Genomic DNA, 14,670 nt, shown 5'->3' with positions numbered 1-14,670 from the left:
AGGAACACATCCTGTCTTAGCGTGTTTCCTTCAGTATGTATGAGTCAGACATAGAGGAAAATTTTAAACATGCTAAGTGCTTTCTTTTGGTTCACAAGTCTAGATTGTAAGATTGATACTAAGTGATAAGGTAGTGAAATGTTACTAGTACAAGAAGTCTTCTTTAATACTCTTCATAATATTTCGTAATCTTCCAATATATGTATGATTATCTAAATTTTGAACTTGAAAATTTTATCTTGTATCAAAAAAGAGAAGTCGATCAAAAATACAGGTCCAAATGAATTGAAATTTTTAGTTTTAACTTTGGTGCAATACATCACAGGACATAAAGGACTTGTTTTGTAACAAAGACACACACACACACACACACACACACACACACACATATATATATATGATATGAGTCTTCTCTCAAGTCACATTTAAAATTCATATGCAAAAAAAGTCACAGTTCCTGCATTTTGAAATTTCTGAGACTAAGCATTTGTTATTTTATAATATGATAAAACTGGTTACATTTACATAAATATTTGAATTCTAGTGATTACTTGAAAAAAATGATTAGAACTTATGAATACCTGGAATCATATTCTAATAGGGCCACATTCAGCTGGAAATGAGTTGTGAGGCCCCTTTCAACTGGATGTGTACCCCTCTCTCATAATGATCAGTCTTCATTTTTCTTATTTGTGCTTGTTATGTTCGTTTTATTTTCCCACTTGTATCATAACTAATCCAGAAATTATATAAGGAGATTCTCATCTTTCAATATGTTTGGTTCATGAGGCTTTGGTTAAAACACATTGAAATCTATAATTTTATGCTTTTTTTTTTCTAATAGCTAAAATGTTTTGAAATTGAAAACAAGTAAACCCCATGAAATACTTAAATTATAGTATTAAATGCATGACCTTAAAAGCCAATAGTTGACTTTTAAAACGAATTAAGTGAAAAAGAATGAAGACATAATTGATATTAATTTACATGCTGTGAATGCAATGTGTTACTACAAAGCTTTAAAAGGCTTAACTTTATCTGGAAAATACAGCTAAAGTTTATCAAACTATTATATATGGTTCATCTATTTATAAAAATGGTCTGCCATTTATGGAAAAGAAGAGGAAAGTGTAACTAACTTGCATTGAGCTCAACTTCTATGCTGACACTATTAAACAGATTCTGTGTTATTATGGCCTTGTCCCTTGGTCCTCAGATGCATAATCTCTGTTCTCCTTTTCTTGCCCTATGCTCAACAGGCTAACACTTCAGATTATACCACCTGAGTACGTAGTTCAATCATTTCAGTTCAGTCCCTCAGTTGTGTTGGACTCTTTGCGACAACATGCACTGCAGCACGCCAAGCCTTCCTGTGCATCATCAACTCCAGGTGCTTGCTCAAACTCATGTCCATGGAGTCGGTGATGCCATGCAACCATCTCATCCTCTGTTGTCCCCTTGTCCTCCTGCCTTCAATACCACCTGAGATGTGTTGCAAACTTGCTTTCCAACTGGTCTATTATTTTTATAAAGTTATTAAAGATAAGGAGAGCACCATATTAAATTATGACATTTTTCAAAAGTCCAAAATTTAGGAAGTAACATATTCCATTGGAAAAATCATGAATGTAAATGTATTGAGTTGGCCTTCTGTATCTATAGCATCCACATCTGCAAGACTCAACCAACCTTCAGTCAAAAATATTCAGAAAAAAAATCCAGGAATTTCCCAAAAGCTAACCTTGAATTTGCCTTGCTGCACAAAGGCAACTATTTACATAGCTTTTACATTATGTTAGGTATTTTAAGTAAACAAGATACATTATTTAATAGAAAGGACTTGAGCATCCACTAATTTTGGTGTGTAAAGGGACGTTGGAGACCAAATCCTTGTATTTACCAAAAGACATGACTGTGTATTTGGTTTCTGGGTAGCGCTAGTGGCAAAGAGTCCACCTGCCAGTGCAGGAGACACAGGTTTGATCCCTGGGCCAGGAGGATCCCCTGAAGCAGGAAATGGCAAACTGCTTCAATATTCTTGCCTGGGAAATCCCATGGACAGAGGAACTGGCAGACTACAGTCCATGGAACCACAAAGAGTCAGACACAACTGAGAAACTGAGAATACACATATCTGGTTATTGTATTAGTTTCCTAAGGTTGCTGTAGCAAAGAACTACAAACTGGATAGCTTAAAAATAGAGGAATTTCTTGGCCCCCATTTCTGGAGGCTGGTCATTTGCAATGAAAGTAAAGGCAGGGACACACTGTCTCTGAAAGTTCTAGGGAAGGATACTTCCTAGATTGTGATGGTTGAGAGCAGCTGTCCAAGTTTCTTCACTGGTAGATGTATCATTGTAGTCTCTGCCTTCATCTTCACTTCATGGTCTCCCTGTACATCTTCACATCACCTTCACTCTGTGTATGTCTGTTTCAAAATTTCCTTTTTCTTATAGGAATAGCAATTATTGAATTAGGCAACCGCAGTGGTAAAGGATCTGCCTGCCAACGTGAGAGATGGGGATTTGATCCCTGGGTTGGGAAAATTCTCCTAGAAGAGGAAGTGAAAACCCTGTCCAATATTCTCACCTGGGAAATCCCAGGGACAAATAAGCCTGGCAGGCTACAGTCCATGGGATCACAAAAGAATTGAACATGACTGAGCAACTGAACACATACACACACAATGCTCTTATTCAATATAGCCTCATCTTAATTTGATCATATCTGAGAAGTCTTTTTAAAAATAAGACCATATTCATTGGTTCCATGTGTACATGGATTATTGTTTTTGGAGGGAGCACTATTTAAACTCAATAGAATTACTAAATATTTAACACTGGATATGGATTTTATACCTTAAATGTCTTATCCATCAAATGGAAACTAAAAAGAAATGTCTCCATTTTTTCCAAACCAAATCACAATATGCATTCAACTTACTCCCTGGAAAAAGTTTCATTGAAAGAATCTCTGGAGTTGACAGTCCAAAAAATCAAAATCTGGTTTTCATCCTGTTTGGCTTGGCACCATGACCAGGCCTATGCCCCATTTGTTAAATATAATCAAATCTTTTTTCTTGTTTTTCCTTAATATAGTCCAAAACATAAAACCTTTCTAAAATAATATATAAATTATTGTAACAAAAATGATTAGAGAAAATCGAATAGCTTACAAATCAATACATTACATAAATAAACTTGCAGCTGTTTCCTGAATTACCATAGTCCCTATCTGATTTATTTTAACTTCATTAGAATTTAACTCTTTTTTCCAGTTCTGTTTTTCTTCTCTTCTAGGAAACTTGTTGGAGGAATCTTATTCTCTAACACGTTTTAGAGATTCATTGACATGTTAATTCTCAACACGTGATTCAGTACCAAGTGGAAAGCCTGAGTTCAGTTAATTGGTTATATAAGTAGCTTGGATAGCTAAAAAAAATAGGTTTACACTCCTCCAAGTACTTTGCATAGAAAGAATCTCAGAGATTTTTCCTCTGATGTCTGTGTATTATGGAATAGTAGTTGACAAATTTTGCTTATGTTCTGACTAACAAATCCTTTCTCAATTTCTGGAAATTGTACTTTCAATTGAAGTAGATATATTAATAAACATTCTTAGGATTAGTATAAAAAACAATAATGAATACATTATAGACTATCTTGCAAAATATAAAACTAAAACCAATCAATTCAAATGTTTAATTAAATTAGTTATTTTAACTGAGATTTGATGACAAGTTAGGTATCAGTATAAGTGTTACTTCTCATTCATTTGCTTCAGTAAAATAACAATGTAACATAACATAATATAGTAAAAATTACAAATATACAAATAAAGATTAACAAAAGGTCATAGGATTCTTTTGGCAAAGATGTATGTGTGATGTTGTGCGTGTATGTATATGCACACATACCTATCTATATTTGATTTTTAGTTCTTGAGAATAATTAATCAAGACTAAATTATAAATATAAAAAGTCAAAATAACAATTTCATGGGACTTCATTTTCAAGCCTTTTTAATATGTGAGCAGTGTATATAACTAAAAATAAATTAGTTCAGCAGTTAGTGTACATACACACACATATTTATACATTTGTTGCTGAAGGTAAAAACCATTTCACTAGTTGAAGTAGGATGAGGATTGGCTATAATTGGAATATTTATTCCATATAATATGATTTGATAAAATAAGTCTCAGCTACATTTAATATGCAAAAAGTTATATAGTAATTTTTTCCTTAAGGTTTAATGTGTTTTGAAAAATTCAGTATTTTTGGAAACATATTCTTTTGGTAACAGTTACTGTTAAAGAATCTACATCACCAATCCATACTTAGGCTGTTTAGATGTTGTTTCCTTCTAGATATTGAGTTGTTTTAGAAGTGAGAATTAAGAATATCTGAAAATAATTTATTGTATTAAAATATAGGGATTGGGGACAAACATTTTTAGCATTCAGAGTTTCTCATCGATACTCTCATTACATTTATAGGAATTCTCCCTCAAGAATACTTATTAAAAATTGTCTGGAGGAAGACAGGGCCAATAAATACTTCCTTATAGTATTTATTGAAAAGTGTCTGAAGAAGGAAAAGGAAATATTTTAAAATAAAAATTGTATTACACCACCCACTATCATATATATGTACTCCAAACTTACCAAAGCAGACCAAAATGCCCCTTTTGCATGTTAAACCATAAGAAAAGTTACTGAAGACAAGAAAGAACATAGAAAATGTTTATAGCATTGTAGTCAGTCATTAAAGAGAGTTCCCCTTTTTTCAGAGCCTGGAAAATATTCTCATGGAAAGAGAATGGTATGATCGAATTCATTGAGTGATAGACATTTCTTTTGTAAGTGAGATGAAAGGCTATTAAGAAAACAGAAGACTTCTCAAAAAGATCAAAGTTAAACTATATGAAGTTTGAAGACTTACCTTAAAACCAGTTCTTTGTTTAAATTTTTGATTTTTTTTTGTCATTACTATTCCTTGGAAAGTCTTGCTTCTTACACTCAGAAATGCAGTTGTGCATCCTGAGTTTCTTTATCCTGGTTTAAAGAATTTGGCTAAACTTGTCAATGACCTTACAGGATGTTGATCTGTAGCACTGCAATTATTTTTCCTTATAATAATTGCTGCACAACCCAAGCATAGGTCAAAAGAATGATCATTTTTCAGTTTTAAATGAGTAATTAAAAACTGGATTTTACTGGGTAGCTGTGTCAAAGAAAGGAACAGCTGGCTTGAAATAACATACCATGAAATTGATTAGACTAGATGGAGTTTGGAAGGTTCTGAGAGTCTAAGAGAACATGGAGGGACTGAAAACCTGGGATCCCTGTGAGGTTGAAGAGCAGGTCTTTTGGGGTGACTATAAGAGTGACCAAAAAATAAACAGCAGACAATTTTTGAAAAGAGGTAGCTCTTAATATAACTTTTCAGAAATGGAATAATTTAGACTTAGCTGAAGTGCTTTAGTGTGATCAAGAGATTGGGTGGATAAAAGGGAACAGAGGAAATCACAGGGTCATAAATTGAGAAATTTAAGAAGCTAAGGAAGTAGGCCATTGTTTGAGTCATCTCTGAATGAGTAATAGAGCTGTAGTAGAAATGTCACGAGCTAGAGCTGAAAGTTCTCTGAAAGAGAAGGAATGATTAAGAGGTCACTAGTGACAGTGAGGAAGTGGAGTTCAGGCTGTCCTCATTGTCAGTGGAGGAAGATTTTAATATAAGTGTTATGTCGGAAGAGTCTGGAAAAAGCACTCAGGAAAAGTAGAACACTGACCCTTTCTTTGAAATCTGAGTCAAGTGGTATGAATGTCTCCACTCTGGGAAGCCCTGGGAAAATCAGTGGCCCTAGGAAGGGACCAGGATCCAGTTACAGCAAGAAGGTGAAGGGGTATTCTCAGTTAAATAGTCAAGGCAGGATTTTATATTTTTAATTATAAAAAACAAATAAAAAGCATTTTTCTTACAAGGAGACAAACATTTTAGGGAGCACATTAAAGATTTAGAAGAAATGAGATTAGGTTGGGGAGAAGAAACTATAGATTATTTGAAGATAAACTTTCAGGAGAAGATAAATGACTGGGGAAGTTTGTATTTTGGATCATGGCTAAGATCTAATGGATTTAGTGTCTGGCAACTGACTGATAAAGAGTAATCTCAGAAATACTCTGATGGGTAGAATGTGGCATTGGGCAGGGAGTGGTTTATCATAGGGTAGATATGTGTATGTGTGCTCAGTTGCTAAGTCATATCCAACTCTTTTACACCATGGACTGTAGCCCGCCAGGCTCCTCTGTCCATGGAATTTTCCAGACAAGAATACTAGAGTGAATTGGCATTTCCTATGCCAGGGGGTCTTCCCAATCCAGGGACTGAACCTATGTCTCTTGCATCTCTGCCATTGGTAATCAAGAGCATAGGTGCTCCAGGAACAGAGGGTAGGTAAAGCCACTCAAGTTACTACACATTCTCTGTGATTTGGGGATACTTTCTGGGACCCTGGTTATCTTGGAACTGTTAAGTAGTTAGAATAGGAAAAAGGAGTCCAAAATGGTGGTGGCTAAAAGACAAGGAAGAGAAAAGCCCATGAAAATAGAACAAAGGAAGGTCAAAGAAAGGTCCGAGGACCAGAGTGAGGACTTCAGGTAAAACAGCACTCCTGGCTGAGCCCAATTTGCACAGGGCAGGCCCAGGGGGAATAAAACATGTAAAACGTGGAACCAAGTGCTCTCTCGCTCTCTCTCTCTCCCACGTGCATACGCTCTTTCTCTCTCTCTCTCTTTACCCCCCGGCCCGTCCCCACCCCCCCACCCGTGCTGATGCACTCCTTCACTCTCATCTTTTCTTTGAGAATGGTTCCCCTCTCAAGAGATGGGAGGCCCAATTATTTGGGAATAGGGGTGTTGAGGTCTTTCTGGCTACTTCTTGCTGAACTGGGTTGGCGAAGGGTATTGGGCCTCCCCTTCTTGCTAGTCTCAAGCCTCAGAGTCCTTATAGTGGTGTCCATGTAAGGGTGAGTGATATTTTCCGTGGTCAGCTGTAGTTTTATACCTTTGTTGAACTGGCACTGCATATTGTAGCTTGTTGATAGGTGTATTGAGTGTCCTCTTGTGTTTTCTTCCACTGCTTGACTCATGAGTAGTGAATCCAGGAGTCATGTCCTGGTACCTTGACTGCTGTGGGGGCAGAAAGTATTACAGGGTAGGGGCCCTTCCATGTGGGCTGGAGTTGAGCCTTTGGGGACCCATCTTTCCAGACTTTAATTAGGCCTTGAGCCCCTGGAGCATATAGTGGTGACTCCTTAGAATCTTTTGGGTCCTGGTTCATACCCCACAAGTGTATATCCTGTTGGAATTGCCCAATGGCCATGGTATAAGACTGGAGGGTCTGAACCTCTGGATCTAGGAAGAAGTCATTGACATAAACAAAAGGTCTCCCATATAGCATCTCGTAAGGGCTAAGACCAACCTGTTCCTTAGGGACAATATGGGTGCAGAGGAGACCTATTGGTAAAGCCTCCTTCTATCCCATGGAGGTCTCCTGGGTTATCTTTTTTATCGCTGATTTTAAGAATTGGTTGGCTCTTTCTACTTTTCCTGAAGATGGCTCCAGGCACAATGGAGATAGTAAGTAATGCCCAATGCTTTAGAGACCTCTTGGTGACCTTAGAAGTAAATGATGTTCCATTGTCACTTTGTAATGACCTGGGCAGACCAAACTTTGGAAGGATTTCATGGAGTAGTTTTTTTTTAACCACCTCCTTAGGCTTCTCAGTCTGGGTGGGAAACCCTTAAATCTATCCTGTGAATGTATCTATCATGACTAATAGGTATTTACACCCTTGAGAAACTGGCATCTGGGTGAAGTCCATCTGCCAGTCCTCTCCTGGATAGGTCCCACATCGTTGGACGGGCTGGGCCAGCTGGGGTTTTCGAGCTCATTGGGGGTTGTTTAATTGGCAAGTGGGACAAGAGGACACTACTTGTCTTATAGTTGTTTGGAAACCTGTTCCTCTGAATGACCTTTCTAGTAATTTTTGGAGGGCTTTTCCCCCTAAATTAGTGGTGGCATGTAAGGAGTTAACCAACTTCCATTGGAGATTCCCAGGCAGAAAAAGGAGTCCCTTCTTTTGGAACCACCCCATATGATCTTCTTGAAAGCCCTCACTCTTAGCTTCTCACCTTCAGTATATGAAGGAGTTTCTGGCAAATTAGTCTGTGGAACTAAGGTGGCAACCCCTATTAGGTCATGGTTCTGTAATGCTGCTTTCTTATGTCTGATCAGCTGCTTGGTTCCCTCGTGCCACTTCCATGCTCCCTTTTTGATGTCCTTTACAGTGGGAGACTAAAACCTCCGTGGGCAGATGGACAGCCTCCAAGAGTCTAAGAATTTGATCACCATATTTGATTGGGGACCCTCGGGTGGTCAAGTGGCCCCTTTCTTTCCAAATAGCAGCATGTGCATGTAGCACCAGAAAGGCATACTTGGAGTCAGTGTAAATGGCTATTCTTTTTCCTTTTCCCAGCTCTAAAGCTCGAATCAGGGATATGAGCTCAGCTAATTGGGCTGAAGTACTTAGTGGCAGAGGCTTAGCCTCTATGACCTCAAAATCAGAGACTACTGCATATCCAGCTCTTCTTTTTCCATCTAAGACAAAGCTGCTTCCATCAATGTTCCAGATCTCCTCAGGATTGGTCAGAGGATCTTCTGACAATCCCTCTTGGGGTTTTGTCCAGTGGTCCAAGGTTTCTAGACAAAAGCAAAAAGGAGGGAGAGCCTTCAGGGGTAGGCAGGGTGGCTGGGTTAAGAACCTCACAAGGGGATATAGTGAGGCCTGGATTTTCCATCAGCATTACTTGATATCTGAGGATTCTTTGATCAGACATCCATAAATAGCCTCTCCAATTTAGAAGTTGTTTTACTTGGTGGGTGGTAAAAATAGTTAGTTTGCCTCCAAAGGAGAGCTTTAAAACATTTTCTATCATGATTGCAATAGCTGCAAGATTTCGAAGGCGGCGGGTGGGGGGGGGGGGTGGGCGGGCATGGGGGCAGCCTCGAGTGGTTGGATCGAGTCTCTTGGATAAGTAAGCTACAGGCTGGGGCTCAGATCCCAACCTTTGAGTTAACACTCCCAAGGTTACTCCCTCTCTTTCATGGACATAAAGTTGGAATGCTTTTTCTGAGTTTGGCAACCTCAAGGCAGGTGCCTGAGTTAAGGCTTGTTTTAATGTAGCTTTTGCCTTCTTTTGAGGAGTTCCCCACATCAGTGGGATTGAATCATTTCATCCCTTTAAGCTTTCATACAAGGGCTGGACAATTAGACCATAGTTGGGTATCCAGATTCTACAATACCCAGTTAGCCCCAGGAAAACTCGCAATTGTTTTTGAGTTGTGGGGGAGGGCAACTGGAGGATTCCTTGTACCCGATCAGAGGACAGCCTCCTAGACCCCTGTGTAATCTGAACTCCCAGGTAAGTGACTTTTGTCTCGACCATCTGTCCTTAGCATGGGAGACTTTGTATCCCCTTTCTGCCAAAACGTTTAGAACCTGAATTGCATGTTTTTGGGCATTTTCCCATCTGGAGAGCAGATTAGTAGGTCATCTATGTATTGTAATATTTTCCCATTAGGTCCCAGATCCAGATCTAGGAGATCCCGGCTAAGGGCCTGTCCAAACAGGTGAGGGCTATCTCTGAACCCCTGAAGTAATACTGTCTAAGTCATCTGTTGGTGTTTTTCTCCTGGGGCCTCCCACTCAAAAAGATATTGGGATTCTTTAGCCAGTGGTATGCAAAGAAAAATGCATCTTTGAGATCCAAGACTGTAAACCACTTGACACTGGGTGGTATTTCTCCCAAGATTATGTAGGGATTGGGTACTGTGGAATGGAGGGGGACTACAGCTTTATTTATGATCCAGAGATCTTGAACCATTCACGAGGTTCTGTCCTTTTTCTTTACTGAGAGGATTGGGGTGTTACATGGTGAACTGGTGGGGACCAATAGTCCACAAGCAAGGAATTTATTTATTAAAGGCTATAGTCCCTCCTAAGCCTCTCTTTTGAGGGGATATTGTTCCCGGTTAGGAAACCGAGTGGGATCTCAGAGGACAATGATGACCAGTTCAGCTTGGTGGGCTAGTTCAGGAATTCCCTGGTCCCACACCTGGGGGTTAATTTTGTCCTCCCATAGTTTTTGGTTCCTCTCTATTGAAGAAGGTGTAATGGGTTCTTCAGTAGTAACCAGGAGCTGTAGAGCTCTAGGGGCTGAAAAACTTCCCATCACAAGGGTGGTCCCCAATTTAGTGAGTATATCTCTTCCCAATAAGGGAGTAGGACACTCAGGGACCACCAGAAACTGGTGCGAAAATATTTGTCCATCCTGGCAACAAAGAAGTGCTTGGGTGAATCTTTAGCAGTTGCTTTTCCTGTAGCACCCAAAATGGTACAGGGTTTGGGAGGAGACGGCTCCAGAGTAGGAGATCAAGACAGAGTAGGTAGCCCCTGTGTCAACCAAGAAATTCTCGGACCTACCTGCCACATCCAGTTGCACCCTTGGCTCCAGCCCCATGATGGTTATCTGTGACAGGCGGGCTAGCTGGAGTGGGCCGCTTCAGTCCTCCTGAACCATCGTGAGGGAAGGCTTGGCACTTGACCTTGAGGACCCAAGAGCCTGGGTCCCAAGGGCAGAGTGCCGCCCAACGCCCCAATTGATGGCATTTGTCGCAAGCCATTTTAGGAGACGCGTCATGGTTTGGACACTCTTTGGCGCAATGCCTGTCTACAGATTAGACATTTGTCTCGTACCTTGTCCTTCAAGGACTCGGGGTTTGCCACAGGTCTTCTCTGGAGGGCGGCCAGAATCTGAGCATGCCTTGTCTCTTTCCTTCTCTCCCTATCCTGGGCATTGGCCTCCTTCTCCTATTCTCTGTTATAAAAAGTATTGGTGGCTGTCTGGACCATCTCATCTACAGAGGTAGCAGGGTCCTGTTGCTGTAGCTGTTGTAACTTAATTCTAATATCTGATGCACATTGGGACAGGAATTTATCCTTTAAAATCACCTGTCCCTCTTAAGAGTTGTAAGTCCAGATTGGTAAACTTTCAGAGGGCTTCTTTTAGCCTTTCCAGAAAAGCAATGGGTTCTCAATTGGGCTCCTGAGTTATTGCTGAGACTGGATACAGTCCCACAAGTAATAGGCTTCCTTCTTTTCCATGGGTGGACTTCCTTAGGGGTGAATCTTTTTGAAGCTTATTCTACCCAGTACTGTTGCAACCTGAGAGCCAGGCGTCCCCAGGTCCGGATGCAGATCCCCAGGCAGGCTGAGGTGTGACAGCCTCCTAGAGATTGAATCCCCGGGCAGGTCGAGGCATGATGCCTCCCGAGAATTGGGTCCCTGGGCAGGTAGATGCATGATGACCTCCTGGGACCCCTGAGACTGGTGGACCCCTGAGCAGTTTGAGGCGTGACAACATTTTGAGGACCAGATCCCTAGGCAGGTCAAGGTGTGATGACCTCCTGGGACCCCCCCAGACTGGAGTTTGGGTGTCCCCAAGGTCTCCAGCATGACCAGTGCTGGGTAGGTTTAAGGGGTTGTAACTCATTGCTAGTTTGTTCACCACAGATGGGAATAGATATCATGATGTAAAACAATCCAAGCCTGTGCCCTGAGACTGGGAAACAATGAAACAGTCATAAGCCTTGTCCTCTTACTCCAAGGGATTGTAAGTCACTGATTTCTTCCCCTAGTCCTCTTTAAAAGCAGGTTAGGGTGTCTCCCCTGGTAAGCATTTCATTGTCATAGACTCACTTTAGGTAATAACAGAAGTAGTGACAAAGGAGTGGGTTATCTGACCCTGTTAGGGGCATTAAAGTATTTTAATAATAGGCTGAGTGGAGCAGCATTGCCTACAAGGGGGCAGGGTCCTGATTGTAGGAGTTGGTAATTGGCTTAAGAAGCAATTTGTTTAGAGGCAACAGACCAAATGTTCCATAAAAGTGGAGTGGAGATTTGATCCAGGGGTATGTTTGTAACTTTAGGAGAAGGGTGGTAGGGGTTTGGGCCCAAACGGCCTGCAAAGCTAACTCCCAAAGTGGCAAACATTATCCCTGGAAACATAATTGCCTTTGAAGGGATGCCAACTTATGGACTTCTATCAGGCATTGTGTGCCTGTCGCCCACCCTAGCAGATTCACTGAGAGACACTGATGCTGTACGTGTGGTAGGAAACATGGAAGATGAAGGGCTGAATATCTAGAGGGGTTGGATATTATACAGTATTTCCCTCCCAAGGCCAGCTATTTTCTGGTTGTCCCTCCAGAAGATTGTAGAGGCAACATTGTGGGCCCAGATGGGGCTGAGGAAAGGAGCATAAAACAGGAGGGAAGGCGGCAGAGCACAACCTTTGAAAGAATGACATAGCACAAGGGTATAATATAAACCAATTAAAATCAATTGGGTCCAAGGTGACAAGTTAAATTCAAGTAAACCTTAATTCCCAATCTATAAGCCAATAGGCACACCCAAAGGTGGCAGGACAGCTCTAAGGCACTGTAAAAAGAGGGAGAAGTGGGTGGTTCCCCAATGGCTGGGATGATATTCCCACTCATTAACATATGAATTCACCAGGCTCACAAAACCTAGCGTGGGAGGCTGCAACCAGCGCATTTAGGGTGGGCGGCTACCCCACGTCCGAGGTCAGGGGCAGAAACCAAGAGGACCCCATGCCTGAGAGGAGGCGGCCAAGAGGAGTTACCCCACGTCTGAGGTCAGGAGCAGCGGCCAAGATTGCCAGGCTGAGACGGCACAGGAGCAGCTGAGAGGAGCTATTCTACGTCCAAAGTCAGGGGCAGCGGCCGGGAGAAGCAACCCCACCTCCAAGGAGCAGTGGCTTGCAGGCACTGGAGGGCCTAGAGGGGCTATTCCACGTTCAAGGTCAGAAGGGGAGGTGGTGAGGAGATACGTCTCGTCCAACCTAAGGAGCAGCTACTGCGCTTTGCTGGAACAGCCGTGAAGAGACACCCCACGTCCAAGGTAAGAGAAGTCCAAATAAGACGGTAGGTATTGCAAGAGGGCATCAGAGGGCATACACACTGAAACCATACTCACAGAAAACTAGTCAATCTAATCACACTAGGACCACAGCCTTGTCTAACTCAATGAAACTAAGCCATGCCCGTGGGGCCATCCAAGACGGGCGGGTCATGGTGGAGAGGTCTGACAGAATGTGGTCCACTGGAGAAGGGAATGGCAAACCACTTCAATATTCTTGCCTTGAGAACCCCATGAACAGTATGAAAAGGCAAAATGATAGGATACTGAAAGAGGAACTCCCCAGGTCAGTAGGGGCCCAATATACTACTGGAGATCAGTGGAGAAATAACTCCAAAAAGAATGAAGGGATGGAGCCAAAGCAAAAACAATACCCAGTTGTGGATGTGACTGGTGATAGAAGCAAAGTCTGATGCTGTAAAGAGCAATAATGCATAGGAACCTGGAATGTCAGGTCCATGAATCAAGGCAAATTGGAAGCGGTCAAACAAGAGATGGCAAGAGTGAACGTTGACATTCTAGAAATCAGCAAACTAAAATGGACTGGAATGGGTGAATTTAACTCAGATGACCATTATATCTACTACTGCAGGCAGGAATCCCTCAGAAGAAATGGAGTAGCCATGATGATCAACAAAAGAGTCTGAAATGCAGTACTTGGATGCAATCTCAAAAACGACAGAATGATCTCTGTTCGTTTCCAAGGCAAACCATTCAATATCACAGACATCCAAGTCTATGCCCCAACTAGTAACACTGAAGAAGCTGAATTTGAATGGTTCTATGAAGACCTACAGGACCTTTTAGAACAAACAACCAAAAAAGATGTCCTTTTCATTATAGGGGACTGGAATGCAAAAGTAGGAACTCAAGAAACACCTGGAGTAACAGGCAAATTTGATCTTGGAATATGGAATGAAGCATGGCTAAGACTAACAGAGTTTTGCCAAGAAAATGCACTGGTCATAACAAACACCCTCTTCCAACAACACAAGAGAAGACTCTACACATGGACATCACCAGATGGTCAATACCAAAATCAGATTGATTCTATTCTTTGCAGCCAAAGATGGAGAAGCTCTATACAGTCAACAAAAACAAGACCAGGAGCTGACTGTGGCTCAGATCATGAGCTCCTTATTGCCAAATTCAGACTGAAATTGAAGAAAGTAGGGAAAACCATTAGGCCATTCAGGTATGACCTAAATCAAATCCCTTATGATTATACAGTGGAAGTGAGAAATAGATTTAAGGGCCTAGATCTGATAGATAGAGTGCCTGATGAACTGTGGACTGAGGTTCATGACATTGTACAGGAGACAGGGATCAAGACCATCCCCATGGAAAAGAAATGCAAAAAAGGAAAATGGCTGTCTGGGGAGGCCTTACAAATAGCTGTGAAAGGACGAGAAGTGAAAAGCAAGGAGAAAAGGAAAGATATAAGCATCTGAATGCAGAGTTCCAAAGAATAGCAAGAAGAGATAAGAAAGTCTTCTTCAGCGATCAATGCAAAGAAATAGAGGAAAACAACAGAATGGGAAAGACTAGAGATCTCTTGCGGAGAAGGCAATGGCAACCCACTCCAGTATTCTTGCCTGGAAAATC

General features: G+C 41.3%; 1 protein-coding gene across 1 annotated transcript in view; it reads right to left on the bottom strand.

Moving 5' to 3' along the window:
- The window catches only part of LOC102266133 (small kinetochore-associated protein), a 127,717-nt gene extending 116,969 nt beyond the window's left edge, over positions 1-10,748 (bottom strand). Inside the window, exon 1 of the mRNA XM_070360910.1 lies at positions 10,549-10,748. Coding sequence (XP_070217011.1) covers positions 10,549-10,748 — 200 coding nt within the window. The remainder of the gene's footprint in view (positions 1-10,548) is intronic.
- Positions 10,749-14,670: the final 3,922 nt, after the last annotated feature.

Source organism: Bos mutus, chromosome 1 (genome assembly GCF_027580195.1).
Source record: "Bos mutus isolate GX-2022 chromosome 1, NWIPB_WYAK_1.1, whole genome shotgun sequence".
Lineage (NCBI taxonomy): Eukaryota > Metazoa > Chordata > Mammalia > Artiodactyla > Bovidae > Bos > Bos mutus.
Note: the sequence above shows the minus strand (reverse complement) of the source record. Positions and strands in the feature narration are given on the sequence as shown.